Source organism: Schistocerca americana, chromosome 3 (genome assembly GCF_021461395.2).
Source record: "Schistocerca americana isolate TAMUIC-IGC-003095 chromosome 3, iqSchAmer2.1, whole genome shotgun sequence".
Lineage (NCBI taxonomy): Eukaryota > Metazoa > Arthropoda > Insecta > Orthoptera > Acrididae > Schistocerca > Schistocerca americana.
The window spans coordinates 249,691,024-249,707,816 of NC_060121.1; the positions used below are offsets into that span (position 1 = coordinate 249,691,024).

Consider the following 16,793-nt stretch of genomic DNA (forward strand, 5'->3'; position numbering starts at 1 on the left):
TATGTTTCGCGCCTAACGGCAAGTTATGACCCAGACACTACTAACAACGCAAATTTTGCAGTGGACAGTCTTAATGTCATTCCTATTAAGTTGGGTACCCGTACGATTAATAGTTTTCGTTCTACACTGACTCAAGTAGCGGAAATTTAATCACAACCGGATGGTCATATGTACTTTATTCCGTAATAAATGTTGCGAACTTTTACTCGGAACCGATACTCAGTTGTTAGAAATCTTGATAGAACTGATATAACATTGAAATGCACCATGTAAAACTGTACCTGAAGATTTAGCCTCAGAAATGACTCATAGAAAGTGCTGCGTTGTAGCTACAAGTTTTCTGACCACAATTCTTTGATTTCTCTTAAACTGTTCGAACATTTGAAGTGAGTCCTTGATGCAGTGCGTTGGAACCTAAATTTTGTGTTTACGGCTCAAATGGCTCTGAGCAGTATGGGACTAACTGCTGAGGTCATCAGTCCCCTAGCACTTAGAACTACTTAAACCTAAGTAACCTAAGGACATCACACATATCCATGCCCGAGGCATGATTCGAACCTGCGACTGTAGCGGTCGCGCGGTTCCAAACTGAAGCGCCTACAACCGCTCGGCCACACCAGCCGGCTCTTGTGTTTACGGCAGCAAATCAATTTTCTCTTATAACAACACGATTTCAATGCCGTTGTAACGTGTAATTTAACCTCAGATGCGAAAAGATTTGCATTACAAAATCTGCACTCTAAATTAATCAAACCGTAATTATAACTCTCATAATTATTTGGAATTACGTTAAGTGCTCATTTAAATTTATCTTTAAAAACAGCAATAGGATTATCAACATCACCGTACATACTATTCCTATTACTTTGTCTACAGAAAAATTGTGTCTCTCTAGTTCTTCGTCTTTCAGTCCGCCTCGTTTAGTGTTGTTCTTCGAGGCATACCCTAAAACAAATATAGCTTCCGTATAATAACGGAAGTCGCAACTATTCAAAGTGAAAGAACTAAAATTCAAGAACACTTCAATTTTTGTGGTGACGGTGGCAAAGGAACACTAAGTTTGGTCTGCTTACTCTTAGCCAAAAGTAGGTGAAAAATAATGCTAATGAACAGTGTTTGTTTCCCTCGACGGCTTCGCTAATACGTTTCGCCGTCCACTGCTCACAACACTAACGACGTAGCACATGTGGGAGTGTAGATGTCCTGCATTCCTGTCTAACAGCAAATGAACCATCTGCAACATTTAAACACGAACGCCCTTAGAGTGTGATTTCACGAAACGGTATATCGATGCCGGCCAGATTGGCCATGCGGTTCTAGGCGCTACAGTCTGGAACCGGGCGACCGCTACGGTCGCAGGTTCGAATCCAGCCTCAGGCATGGATGTGTGTGATGTCCTTAGGTTAGTTAGGTTTAATTAGTTCTAAGTTCTAGGCGAATGATGACCTCAGAAAACAGTCGCATAGTGCTCAGAGCCATTTGAACCATTTTGAACCTGATCAGTACATTGGGAGAAGTTGGTATCACAATAATTTTCGATGATCAAGTATTGGAGATTTTAATGCGTAGAAGGTACCATCAGAGTTATGAACATGAAAGCATTTAATTCATTTTACCACTCTTAATGGCTTCATATATTCATGATTTTTTTTCTTTCTGCTCATCTGTAACAAAGAACCTTCCGAATCATATAATTTTTATTTACGTCTTTCTATAACCAATATTAAAAATAGATCCTTTAATTTTCATATTCACTTATTAATATTACCATGTGTACTCAATGCAGCAAAAAATGGAGGTATAGCCACTTGAAAATGAAGGTGTATGAGGCTGAAAGACCTAAGTCGAAACGAGGCCACGGAAGTATACAACATTCCATTATAATTACTAATAGTCTTGGGAGAACGAGCCATGACAAAACTATATCATCTGGTGAGCAAGATGTATGAGACAGGAGAGACACACTCAGACTTCAAGAAAAATGTGACAGTTCCAGTCCCAAAGAAATTAGGCGCTGACAGGTGTTAATACCGTCAAACTACCAGTTTCGTAAGTGACGATTGCAAAATACTGAAATTACTTTCTTACAGAAGAGTGGAAGAACCGGTTGGAGCCGACCTCAGGGAAGGTTAGGAAAGGAAGGGAGGTGCGAGGCAATACTGACTCTAGGACATATCTTAGAAGATAGATTAAAGAAACGCGAACGTACGTTTCTAACATTTGTAGACTTTGGACAATGTTGACTGGAATACTCTCTTTCAAATTCTTAAGGTGGCATGGGTAAAATACAAGGAGGGAAGGGCTATTTAGAATTTGTACAGAAACCAGATGGCAGTTGTACGAGTCGAGAGGCATGAAAGGGAAGCAGTGGTTGAGAAGAGGGCGAGAGAGTGTTGTAGCCTATCCCCGATGTTATTCAATCTGCATATCGAGAAAACAGTAAAGGAAACAAAAGAAATATTTGGAATAGGAATTAAAATCCACGGAGAAGAAATAAAAACTTCGAGGTTTGCCGACGACGTTGTAATTCTGTCAGAGACAGCAGAGGACCTGGAAGAGCAGTTGAACGAAATGGACAGTGTCTTGAAGGGAGGCTATGAGATGAACATCAACAAAAGCAAAACGAGGGTAATGAAATGTAATCGAATTAAATCAGGTGATGCTGAGGGAATTAGATTAAGAAATGAGACACTTAAAGTAGTAAATGTGTTTTGCTATTTGGGGAGCAAAATAACATGATGGTCGAAGTAGAGAGGATATAAAATGTAAACTGGCTATGGCAAGGACAGCGTTTCTAAAGAAGAGAAATTTGTTGGCATCGAGTATAAATTTAAGTGTCAGAAAGTCTTTTCTGAAGTATTTGTGTGGAGTTGGCCCTTGTATGCAAGTGAAACATGGACGATAAATAGTTTAGACAAGAAGAGAATAGAAGCTTCTGAAATGTGGTGCTATGGAAGAATGCTGAAGTTCAGATGGGTAGATCACGCAACTAATGAGGAGGTACTGAAGAGAATTCGAGAGAAGAGGAATTTGTGGCACATTTTGAGTAGAAGAAGGCATCGGTTTGTAGACAAATTCTGAGGCATCAAAGGGATCGCCAATTTAGTACTGGAGGGTAGCGTGGAGGGTAAAAATCGTAGAGAGAGATGAATACAAATGGTTAAAATGGCTCTGAGCACCATGGTACTCAACTGCTGATGTCATAAGTCACCTAGAACTACTTAAACCTAACCAACCTAAGGACAACACACACATCCATGCCCGAGGCAGGATTCGAACCTGCGACCGTAGCGGTCGCGCGGTTCCAAACTGTAGCGCCAGAACCGCTCGGCCACCAGCGGCCGGCTGATGAGTACACCAATCATTTTCAGAAGGATGTAGGTTGCAGTAGTTACTCATTGATGAAGAAGTTGCACAGGATAAAGTAGTTGCATCAAACCAGTTTCTGGACTCAGGACCACAACAACAATGGGGCTTCACCAGTCGAGTCCCTCTTATTGTCACCAGTTATTTATAGTTGCGTGAACGTACGTTCGTCTTTGTGAGGAAATGAACTGTAAACAAACATAGAGCGTGTTTGCGCCCTACCTGAGAGCCAGTTGAGGACCACAACAACAATGAGGCTTCACCAGTCGAGTAGCTCTTATTGTCACCTGTTATTTATAGTAGCGTGAACGTACGTTCGTCATTGTGAGGAAATGGACTGTAAACGACCATTAGCGTGGTTGCGCCCTACCTGAGAGCCAGTCGACCCCGCCGCCGTCCCAGATGCGCAGCCTGGTGGAGCAGCGCGGCGGCGCGGCCGTGGCGTTGCTGGCGGCGGCTGCGGCCGCCAGGCCGTGCGGCTGCAGCTGCAGCTGCGGCGGCTGCGCCGAGAGCAGCGGCTGCTGCGAGTAGGACACGAAGTAGAGCCACACCACGTCCTGCGGCTGGCCCGCGAACAGGTAGCGGCACGTCGTGTTGGGCGGCAGCGTGTGGCGCGGGCTGAGCACGGTGCCCGCGCGCCCGCGGCCCAGCGTCCACACCTCGTCGCTGTCGGCGCTGCTCGCGTTCACCACGAACTCGCACCTGCCGGTCAGAGTACTACGCTACCTGACCCAATCTGGAACTCCATTCACATATCAATAGAAAAACCTCGCTACTCGGTATTAGAATTTATTGAAAAACTAGCGGCCCATCCCAACTTCCCACTGGTAACCCTAAGCTTCTATGACTGCACGACATGTTTATAGACTGTCCAGTCATCTTAACGTGACCATCTGCCAAAAGTCTGAATAATCACCATTTTCTGCGCTGACCGCTGCAAGATATGCAGGAACACAGTAAATGACGTTATGGAAGGTACAGACAGGGATGTGGAACCACGCCGACTGCAGCGCCGTGGCCTGTTGCGGTAGGTTTCTCGTCTGATATGTCTCACAGATACTTGGTTGGTTGGTTGGTTGATTTGGGGTAGGAGACCAAACAGTGAGGTCATTGGTCCCATAAGATTAAGGAAGGCTGGCGAAGGAAGTCGGCCGTGTCCTTTCAAAAACCCATAACGATCTCCATACATACTCTGCAAACCGTTGTGTAGTGCAAAGCAGAGGTTATTGTATTGTATTGTATGTTAACCGGGGACCTAAAAACGACGGAGAGGCTCCGTCCCCGCCGCAGCCGCAGGCCACTTCACCCCTCCGCCGCCCCACGCCGAACTCAGGGTTATTGTGCGGTTCAGCCCCTGGTGGACCCCCCCCAGGGAACGTCTCACACCAGACGAGTGTAATCCCTATGTTTGCGTGGAGAGGTGGTGTACGCGTACGTGGAGAACTTGTTTGCGCAGCAATCGGCGACATAGTGTAACTTAGGCGGAGTAAGGAGAAATGGAAAACCGCCTAAAAACCATCCACAAACTGGCCGGTTCACCGGACCTCGATACAAATCCGCCGGGCGGATTCGCGCAAGGGATTAGGCGCTCCTTCCCGCCCGGAAAGCCGTGCGTTAGACCGCACGATCAACCGGGTGGGCAAGGCAGAGGGTACTTAGCATTGTACTACATGTTAGAGTTTCTTCCCGTTCAAATCGCATAAGGAGAACGGAAATATGACTGGTTAAATGCCCTTTGTGCCTGTTATTATTTGTCTAATCTTGTCTTCGCGGTCGCTACAATAGCCTTATGTAGGAGGCAGAAATACACAGGGTGATTCAAAAAGAATACCACAACTTTAAAAATGTGTATTTAATGAAAGAAACATAATATAACCTTCTGTTATACATCATTACAAAGAGTATTTAAAAAGGTTTTTTTTTCACTCAAAAACAAGTTCAGAGATGTTCAATATGGCCCCCTCCAGACACACGAGCAATATCAACCTGATACTCCAACTCGTTCCACACTCTCTGTAGCATATCAGGCGTAACAGTTTGGATAGCTGCTGTTATTTCTCGTTTCAAATCATCAATGGTGGCTGGGAGAGGTGGCCGAAACACCATATCCTTATCATACCCCCATAAGAAAAAATCGCAGGGGGTAAGATCAGGGCTTCTTGGAGGCCAGTGATGAAGTGCTCTGTCACGGGCTGCCTGGCGGCCGATCCATCGCCTCGGGTAGTTGACGTTCAGGTAGTTACGGACAGATAAGTGCCAATGTGGTGGCGCTCCATCCTGCTGAAATATGAATTGTTGTGCTTCTTGTTCGAGCTGAGGGAACAGCCAATTCTCTAACATCTCCAGATACTGTAGTCCAGTTACAGTAGCACCTTCGAAGAAAAAGGGACCAAAACCTTTATTGGCTGAAATGGCACAGAAAACGTTCACCATAGGCGAGTCACGTTCATACTGAGTTGTTTCCCGCGGATTCTCAGTGCCCCATATACAGACATTGTGACGGTTGACTTTCCCGTTAGCGTGGAAAGTTGCTTCATCACTAAACACAATCTTTGAAACGAAATATTCATCTGTTTCCATTTGAGCAAGGATAAAATCACAGAAACCGATTCTTTTAATCTTATCAGCTGCAGACAGTGCTTGAACCAATTTCAGACGATAAGGTTTCATAACTGACCTTTTTCGTAGGACTCTCCATACAATTGACTGTGGAATTTGCAGCTCTCTGCTAGCTCTGCGAGTCGATTTTCCTGGGATGCGAACAAATGCTTGCTGGAGGCGTGCTACATTTTCATCACTCGTTCTCGGCCGTCCAGAACTTTTCCCTTTGCACAAACACCCATTCTCTGTAAACTGTTTATACCAACGTTTAATACACCACCTATCAGGAGGTTTAACACCATACTTCGTTCGAAATGCACGCTGAACAACTGTCGTCGATTCACATCTGCCGTACTCAATAACACAAAAAGCTTTCTGGAGAGCGGTCGCCATCTTAGCATCAACTGACGCTGACGCCTAGTCAACAGCGCCTCAAGCGAACAAATGTACAACCAGATGAAACTTTATAGCTCCCTTAATTCGCCGACAGATAGTGCTTAGCTCTGCCTTTTGTCGTTGCAAAGTTTTAAATTCCTAAAGTTGTGGTATTCTTTTTGAATCACCCTATATTTCTACATTCTACACTTAATAGTTCTTCCAGTTAGCCTCTCACAGGATAGTCTGAAATAAAGCATTCGCCAGCTCGGTTTCTTCAGTTTCTCCCATGGGTCAAATAATCCTGTGACCGTTCTTGAGGCCCTTCCACAATACGCCCAATACCCTCTGATAGACCACTTTTATATTGATCTGTCACTCTTCACCAACGTTGAAAGAAACACCAGTGACTTACAAATGGTCTCATATGTAGACTGACTGTTTTTTCCGGTTTCCTGCCAAAGACCAAAAGTCTGTAAGCTGTCTTACCTACAACTCATCATATGTGGTTATTCCACTTCATGCTCTGCAAAGTGTTATACCTAAGAGTAAGTTCGATGCACGACTGATTCCTTTTGTAATACAATGATAATCACAGGATACTAGTTTTGGCGCAGCATTCAGTCTTTACACTTCTGCACTCTTGAAGAAAGTTTGCAAACTTTGCACCGTTTTTAAATCTTATCAAGATAAGATTGAAGGTTTGTGCAGCTTTTTTCTCACAGTACTTCAAAATCCATACATATAATAAAAACGAATGTACGAAGGGTGTCCATTAAGTAATGTAACACTTTTTTTTCTGAAACTAGGTTGGTGTTACTGACGATTCCACTGAACCATATTATTCCCCACTCTTCTGGCTACAGAACCCTATTTTTGAATATAGTCTCCGTTCCATGCGGCAGCCTTTCACCACCTTATTGGGGGGGGGGGGGGGGCTGTACGTCCACATGGTACCACTCTACTGGTCGACGTCGGAGCCAACGAGTTGCTGCATATGTAACCTCCCTATCATCAATGTACCGCTTCCCGTGGAGTGCATCCTACATTGGGCCAAACAAATGGAAGTCGGAAGGTGCGTAGGCGGCAAGGAACCAAGCGGGCGCAAGCCTTTGAGTACTCCTACTTGGTTGACGAGTGTTTCAGCACTACCAAGTGTTTGATTGTGATCCGTTGATCACTTCCAATCAGACTGTCCGCACGTTGCAACACTGCAAGAGTCACTGCTGCGTATGCCAAACTCGCACGTGGGAGATCGGACAAGTTTGCGCAACCTTGTCGCGATAATGACAAACGCTTCGCTCGATGACTCACTGTGATTTTGTTCACTGTCAGGTGTCTGTAGACCGGTTGCAAGGGCCTCTGCTTTTCCGTCAAATGAAATTCAATGACAGCTCTCTCTTAAGAAAACACCTCTGCTACAGACTTCTTTTTGAAGGCTACGTGTAACGCCACCACCTATCGGAATTTCACGAAGCTGAAGCGGGAAAATTTCACGATAAACTCTAAATTTTTCAACCGAAATTGGCCGAGATAAAAAGGGTTGCGTTATTTATTGAATACTCCTTGTACGTATGTATGTCTGTGCATATGTATGTATGTATGAATGTAAGCAACGTCTCACAAGAAAACAGCGACTGACTTTACGGAGGGGTTCCTTACAAAACAAGAAAAAAATTATAGTAAACAAGAGCTCTAATGCAAATACCTTAAGAGATACGACCACTTGTTCATCTTCGAAACTATGAAACTAATATCTTCCACTGCAAGCTGTTCGCTTTTCATATTTGGGGAGGAGATAGTATGAACCAAAACAAGAAAAAGTATCCAGCAAGCATGGGCAGTTGTTCAGTGGAAGAGATGTGTGTCACGGTAACGAAGGTAACAAGTGCTCATAGCTCTGAAAGTATGCATTTTAGACACCATGTTCAATAGACATTTTTTCTTGTTTTGGTCAATACTTCCTCCTCCCAAAGTACGAAAAGCAAAGGCCTTGCTGTGGAAGGGATCTGTTTCACAGTATCGAAGATGAACAAGTGCTTAAACCTCTTGAGGCATGCTTTAGAGCTCATGTTTACTATATTTTCTACTTATTTCTATAAAATGGACCTGTCTCTTAAGTTTGTCGGAGTGTCTTTTGGGACATCCTGTATGTGTATGTATGTTTCATACCTTCTCCTAAACCCATAGACCGATTTCAACCACATGTGGTGTACGTATTACTTATTATCTGGAGAGAATCGCTGTGAAGTTAAAAACCACCTATCTATGAAAGGGGCGGACAAGGGAGTGAAAATTAATGTAGCTTATGAGCCATGATCGTATCGATCAATCCATCGCTAGTTCGCGGTAGTGGGGTAGCAGCTTTGGTGGTTTTCCAGCCGAGGAGCTTTGACCGGCATTAGGGCTGGAAGTTGAAATTCGCCGGCCGAATTGGAAGGAGCACTTGCATGGTCCCAGACCCGTTTATTTCGGCTGGCTGGAGCGATAGTAAACGGCTTTTGCGGAACATGGACCTCGTCCTGCAAGAACGGTATTTGGGTTAGCAGTGGTGGCGATGGGACTGGAAATTTTCCTGTGCCGAGCATGTGGAGGTCTTTAGCGACCTTTCGCTACCGATTCATCAAATATTTTTTGTGAGATTACTTCTGTGGTTTCTGCGCCTTCTTTTGTTAAAGTCGTAGTGCTGCGACTAGTTTCTTTTTCGTGGGTCTGCTGCGTTTGCTGTTTATGGGGTTCGCTCCGAAGGAACTGAAGTTTACCTTAATCGGAGGAGCTCTGTTTCGTTACAGACATTAATCGCAACTGTTTGTGAAATGCGTCAAAGTTCCGTGGTCTGTGTTAAGGAGCTAGTAGACTTACGTTAATCAAAATTATGTGTTTAAATTCTTCATATTTCGAGTGGCTTGCTGTGGACCTTGTTGAGGGCTGACCTGCGTATTGTTCCTCATTTTAAATACAGTGAAGTCTAATTTAATCAGAGTTTCTTTGTAGCGTAATCAAGTAAGGTAAGCATTTTCCAAACATTTTAGTGAGGCTAGTTCAATTTAATCAGAGTCGCGTTTCACCATAATTATTTTAGTTAAGTGTTTGTCAGACATTTTGGTGGGTTTGTTAATTAACTCATCCTGAGATTTTCAATGATAAATTCTGCTAAAATAACAATGTAATTCCCACTGTAGCTGTATTGTATTGTATGGAACTGGGGACCTAGAAAAGAAAGAGGGACTTCGTCCCCGCTGTAGCCCTCAGTGATTCACAACACAACCCCACAACAGGCTACAGCAGCCCACACACCCCACCGCCACCCCATACCAAACCCAGGGTTATTGACCGGGTCGGCTGACAGTGGACCTCCCCCCCCCCCCCCTCCCCCTAGGAATGTCTCACTCCAGATGAGTGTAACCCCAATGTTCGCATGCTAGAGTAATTATGGTGTATGCGTACATGGAGAAAGTTCTTGCTCAGCAATCGCCGACATAGTGTAACTGAGGCGAAATAAGAGAAACCAGCCCGCATTCGCCGAGGCAGATGGTAAACCAACTTAAAAACCATCCACAGGCTGGCGGGCACGCCAGACCTCGACACTAATCCGCCGGGCGGATTCGTGCCGGGGACCAGTACACTAAGCAGTGCATTAGATCGCGCGGCTAACCGGGCGGGCACTGTCGTTGTTATGGGCAGCCTGGTAAAACAAGTTTCACATCTTAGATTTGGTTGTTTAGCTATTTGAAATAGTGCAGTTTACGTTAGTAAGAGCTGCCAGATTCGTTACTTATGGGTTGCGTCTTACTGCAGAAAATGATGTCAGTGAGTTTCAATATTCTTCCATTTCAAAATAGTGTCTAATGACTGTTCCTCCAGCATAATCAGCACAAGTAACTGTTCGCCAATTAATGTTCAGGGCACGTAAGGTTTTCACATTCCTGTAATAAGAGTGCTACCCATTATTAAGTGCTTTGTTGCTTATCAACATATTCGCTGACTAGATGGATACGTGTTTTTTATTAATCGGTGCTGCGTGCACACTTAGAATTTGTCCGGGTGCGCGAACCTTCGGGTAAAGTCTGGCGCCGGCGGGCCAGCGCTGCGGCCGCGGCGACATCGAAACACATGGAGCAGAAGCACCTGGAACCCTCCGCCTCTCATCGCCTTGACGCTTGAAGACATTACGACGCCACGGCTATATAGAGCCCACCCTGCTGTCGCAGTAATTCAGTGTGGATAGTTTCATTCAGTGCATGCTGCAGACGTGTTTAGTGTTCCGACTTCAGTGTCTTGTGGACTATTTTATATGACTTTATTTTATTAGTTTACTTTAATGAATTAAGTTTGCAATGGATACATTTTTTACCAAAGAGGCGCGCTTGCAAGTTGATGATACTGCAAGTCGACCTCCAACAATTATTGTATTGTCAATTGCTTCGTCGTCTTCAGGCGAGAACCGTTCACAGCCGAAAACTGGACAATCCGGTAAGAGAAGATCATTTCAGAAGTCTTGGTTGATCAAATATTCATGGCTAGAATATGAAGCATCTACCGAAAAAGTTTTTGCAAAACCTGGAAAGAGGCAGATGCTAAAAAAAATCTATTACAACTTTCTTCAAAAAAAGATATTCTAACTGTAAAAAGGCTTTGAAAAAATTCCGTCTTCGTGAAAATACGTTTACGCATAAAGAAGGTGTTCTGAAACTAAATTCTATCACTAACCAAAGTGTGGCCTCCCAACTGAATGAACAGTTAGATAGTGATATGAAGAAACCCCTTTTAGATCTTCAGAAAATTTTTACTACCAAGCAATTTCTATGTCGACAAGGACTAGCAATTAGAGGGAACGAAGATGTAAACTCAATTTTTTCTTTTAATTGTTGGAACTCTGAAAGACTGAAATACCTCAAAAAATGGTTCAAATGGCTCTGAGCACTATGTGACTTAACATCTGTGGTCATCAGTCCCCTAGAACTTAGAACTACTTAAACCTAACTAACCTAAGGACATCACACACATCCATGCCCGAGGCAGGATTCGAACCTGCGACCGTAGCACTCCCGCGGTTCCGGACTGGGCGCCTGAACCACTAGACCACCGCGGCCGGCGAAATACCTGAGTTTAAAGATTGGTTAGGGCGTTCGGGGTATAAGTGGACGTCCCGCGATATTCAAAACGAGGTCATTGATCTACTAGAATAGTTTGTGGTGAGAAGGTATTGGCTGCAGTTAAGAAGACTGAACACTTTTCTATTATGATTGACGAAACAAGTGATTCTTCGATTCATGAACAAGAGTCAGTTTGTTTCATACTGTCGATGATCCCTTAATCATCAATGAATACTTTATTAGCTTATACGAGACCCCCAACACTGAATCACGAACTCTGTTTAGTATTTTAAAACACGTTTTTGCTCGTCTTGATTTGTCAATGGATAACTTAAGAGGACAGTGCTATGATAATGCCTCGAATATGAGAGGTAAGTTCAAAGGAATAAAAAAGTTAGTTTTGGATATACAATCAAAAGCACTTTATGTGCACTACACACCAAGGACATAATAAACACCGTAAGGGAATCCAACAAAAGAATGGGACTTTTCAGAAGCATATGTTGTGAGAGCGCCAACGACCAAGCTTGTCTACGACCCCCTTTCCCGATTCGATGAACTATGCGAGCTTCTAGTATCTTGAGAATATAGAAAACATTGAAAAAATCTGAAGCACTTCCAGAATTTTTGAAACATTTTCTGCAGAGGACAAAACAGAGGCAGGTTACAAATGTGCAGTCTACCTTGAGTCAATGTTACAATTCAAGACTATATTTCTTTTTCTTTTTACGTTTTTATTGCCATGCAATGAACCCAGCAGAGAACGTCAATGAGAAAATTCTACGCCCTCACCTAAGTGTTGTTGATCTGGAAAAAATGATTATAAAGAATCCGCCTCGATTGCAAATAGAAATCGGATGTTGACCTAGGTTTCGGCGCGGATAACCACGCCTTCTTCGGAACACACATATATGAGGGCTTGATTTGTATATTGATCGGAAGGCGTTATAGTTTTGAACACTTTTGAGGATTTTGTTTAAAAGAAAAACCTTCACAGGTTGATGATCCTTCGCTTCCTCGGAATCGAAGTACACCAATGAAGTATGAAATAACGAAGCCAGATCACTGCACACTTTCAAAACCCCAAAGGAATACTACAAAGTTATTTACATTGAAGTTTGTGAAACGGTGCAATCTTGCATTACTGAGCGGTTTTCTTCAACTGGACTCACACAGGTCATTGCAGTTGAACAAGAGTGCATGCTTTTAGTAAACAGAGGTGAAACAAATTTGGAAAAATCAATTGAGTTTTTCAAAAATGACCTCGACATTGAGAGACTGCGCTTACACTTGAATACGTTAGCCGATATCGCTAATAAAAAACAACTGGTCTTAAAAAACATGCGTGATGTAAGAAAGTACATTACACAAGAGCCTGCAGTTGGATAAATGTTATCTAAGGTAGTGACGTGCATTAAGCTTTTCCAGGTAGTTCCAATCACGGCAGCAACAGCAGAATGGTCATTTAGCGACCTTAGACGCCTGAAGTTGTATCTCCGATCAACAATGGGACAAAAGCGATTGAACAACTTGGCTGTTACTCATGCCCACCGAGATGTTTTGGATGAACTGGATATCCGACCAGTCATCAATGACTTCAAATTCAGTAATCCAGTCTGACGGTCGACATTTGCACCTTTCTAAAGACACTGTAGTCCTAATAATGGCATTTACAGCAGTATTAAAAATCTTTATAAAATACCGAATAAATACATAATGTTAAATTTTAAGTTTCGAAATATTTGTACCAGTTTAGTACTGTATTACTATAGTACTGAATTAGTTATTTTCAAAGACTTAAATATTTTTAGGGTGTCAGACCCAATTAAAACTCGCTATTTACATACTATTTGGCTGAAAGTATTAGGCATACTGTATTAACTTTATTAACTGTATTAGAGCATTAACTTTGAGATATTGTTTTCATTTAATGAACCCTGAGCCTTATTCAAAGTTAGCTTAAATTAACTGCTTCACTTATTAATCAAAGTGCTGTTGCTGTGCGACAGCAATATTTCATATTCTTTTAATGATAGTTTAGGATTTATTTAAATATAACTTCAGTATTTTTAGAGCTATATATTCGCTGCTCTGTAATAGTATACCAGCATGTTTATTACGTAAATTAAATTAGCTTTTTACGAAAATACCTTGCGTTCTTATTTTTTTTTTTTTTTTTCCAAAGGCAAAAAATGTGTCAGGCTTTTCGAGTTTCCCGGAGTGTCGAGAGTCCAGTTTTCGGGGTTCTAATGTTGGTCATACGACTCTAAAATGGTTTAAAAAACTTTAAAATTTACTATTTTTCATCTAAAATGTAGAAAATTTCCCGAGGTAAGACCCCCACAATACTTTTTATAAGTTGGCGCCCCTGGGCAATTTCACATCCTGTCCGTCGGGTTATCCCATCTTGTAAGTGTTAAGGTTTTGATTATTAATATGCACCTTGGCTAATTTCAGATACCTGTTACTGTTTGACAAATTGCTTAGTTTCTTCATTGCTTGAAAGATCTTTTTCTGACGTCAGTTGCTAATGTTATCTCCCCCTTAATATTTGACCAGTTGTTTAGTTTCTTACTTGTTTTTAAAAGCTGTTTTACTGATGTAGGCCGGCCGGGTTGGCCGAGCGGTTCTAGGCGCTACAGTCTGGAACCGCGCTACCGCTACGGTCGCAGGTTCGAATCCTGCCTCGGGCATGGTTGTGTGTGATGTCCTTAGGTTAGTTAGGTTTAAGTAGTTCTAAATTCGGGCAGACCGCTGCTCGTGGCACGGACGGCCACTTTGGACTGGGACCGGCTGTGGGACGAACTACAAAACTTGTCAGGACAATACAGTGCAGGGGAGGGAGTGGGGGAAAGGATAGAAGAAAGTTTGAAAGTGCCTATTGAAAAACAGATGGGAAGAATTCTAGGCTAGGTCTCGGGTGTTGGTGGTTGCACGCACTACTCCAAACTTCGTCTTTTGTTATTCTTTTGTTTTTACTAACACGCGCAATTAACGCTTTTGTGAAATAAAAATGTTGCAAATAAGAAGACAGGGTAGTGTAAACTAACGTGGTTATGGAGAAATAAAAAGCGTAATTAACGGCAGTGAGTACCCATATAGTAAGTGACTCCCCGAAGCTGGGACAATAACTCTTCAGCATTATACAGGGTGCTCTGAAATCCCCCTTACAAACTTCTAGGACTTGTAGAGGGGACTGAGTAGACGATATTTTGAATTTGAATTGCCCGAAAATGTACCGTTTCCGCGCTACAGCTACTTGAAAACATGTTTGCTACGTAGGTATGCAAGGGTAGTCAGACTGGGAAGGGGGGGAGGGGCGGGGGGATGCTTACGTTCGATCGTCTGATGTCATTTGACGTCTATCCTTCCTACTGATCTGATTCGAGCTTCATTCACGTGTCTGTGAGTGTTAGAGCAACGTGGCTGAGTACATGTTTGCAGAATACACCAACATCTGGACCAGAAATTCAGACACAAATGGATAGGCCGAAGTGGTCCAATCGTATGGTCTCTACGATCACCGGATTTAACACCATCAGACTTTTTCCTCTGGGGTCGAATAAAAAGTTTGATCGGCGCGTGATAGCCGCGCGGTCTCAGGCGCCTTCCCACGGTTCGCCCCGTCGGAGGTTCGAGTCCTCCGTCGGGCATGGGTATGTGTGTTGTCCTTAGCGTAAGTGAGTTAAAGTTAGATTAAGTAGTGTGTAAGCCTAGGGACCGATGACCTCAGCAGTTTGGTCCCATAGGAACTTACCACAAATTTCCAAATTTCGAAAAAGTTTGGTTTACGAGACTCTTATAGAGACAGAAGAAGTTCTGGCTTCACGAATTGTGATCACTGCGACCAGATGCGATAGAACATGCGCACCACATCATCATTCGTAGGTGCAATGTATGCACCGAACTTGGTGGTCGCCACATCGAACTTACTCGTAGTGGACCGGAATGCTAACCCTTCTTTGTAAAGGACAAAAACATTTCAAGTTTAACTGTAAACAACAGTGTTTGTGAAAACTGAATAAGTTGAGTTGTTGCTTCTTAGTTTATTAATGTGTGGAAAACAAATGACGCACTAGCTTACGCCTAATAAATTATCAACATGCTTTCAAATGGTTGTAGCACGGAAATGGTAGGCTTCTGGACATGGGCTAAAAATAAAAACAGTCCTAGAAGTTTGTAAAGGGAATTTTGAGATTATATAATACTTCTCGCGTTGAGCTGGAATCCGCGTTCGACTCCCGGCCCCGGGCCTGGCACAAATTTTCACCTATTGCCACTAATACTCTTAGGCTAAGTGGCCAGCAATACTTTAACTCAGTACGCGGGCCTTTATGTAACATTATATGTGGGAAAAAAATATCCCAGTTCGTGTTCCAATATGGAATGGTGCGCCGGAGGAGCGACTCTTGTTAGTTATGAGCCAGAATCTTGCTACTCTTATCTCTATCGTCATACGTGAAGGAAGCAATATGTTGGTTGAGTCTTCTAGGAACATACGCTCTCGGAAGTCTAGCACGTCTCTTGTAGCGTCCGTCACTCGATTTGAATGAGCATCTCTGTGACATTTCCGAGCTTGCTAAACGAACTGGAGACGAAACACGCTGCTTTGTGTCTTCCTTATTTATTCTATGTATTCTTCATGCTAAGTGTGGCGGCGCGCTCGCGTAATCCGCCACCGCAGCATTTGTATCCGGCGCCTGCCAGCACGCAAATACGAACACATCGGGCCGCTGCCAGCGGCAACTCTTCCGCTTGCATATTCTCCGCCGCACCCAGATGTTATCGAGTTACACCATATCCGTGCAGGTGTGCATTCAGTTTTCAGTGATGGGACTATGTACCTGCACCGTTAATAGTTGTGTTGATGTTTGTCATTATCCGGCACGCACGTATTAGCTGACATGATTTTTTTATCTAGCGGTAGTCAATAAAGAGTGTAGATACAGAGTACGGGTCCTAGACTGAGCGGCAATATTCAGGTACGTCGAGCCATCTTCGTAGATGTACCAGACTTCCTGCCTTTCCGTATGCATACTTCCAAACACTTAATGGATGTGCTTAGATTGACTTATTGGTAATCCTTAAGCCTAAGTTTACGCAATATACTAACAAGCGAAAATATTATGACCCTAATAGCTTGTTTGTCCTTCTTTGAAACGAAATACATCGCTGATTCTGTGTATCAGGGATCCGACAGTTTGTTGGTACTTTTGTGGAAATATGTGATATTAAGTGTCTGCACACAGGTCATGTACGAGGGTGAGTCAAATGAAAACCTTAATTTTTTTTAAAAAAATATTATTTTTTGTGCAGAACTGGTACAAAGCTGTATCACTTTTCAACATAATCTCC

At 43.1% G+C, this 16,793-nt stretch overlaps 1 protein-coding gene across 1 annotated transcript in view; it reads right to left on the reverse strand.

Annotated features, from left to right (window-relative positions):
- Positions 1-16,793, reverse strand: part of LOC124606000 — a 177,384-nt gene that overhangs the window by 64,980 nt on the left and 95,611 nt on the right. Inside the window, exon 6 of the mRNA XM_047137963.1 lies at positions 3,761-4,068. Within this exon, the coding sequence (XP_046993919.1) occupies positions 3,761-4,068 (308 nt within the window). The remainder of the gene's footprint in view (positions 1-3,760; positions 4,069-16,793) is intronic.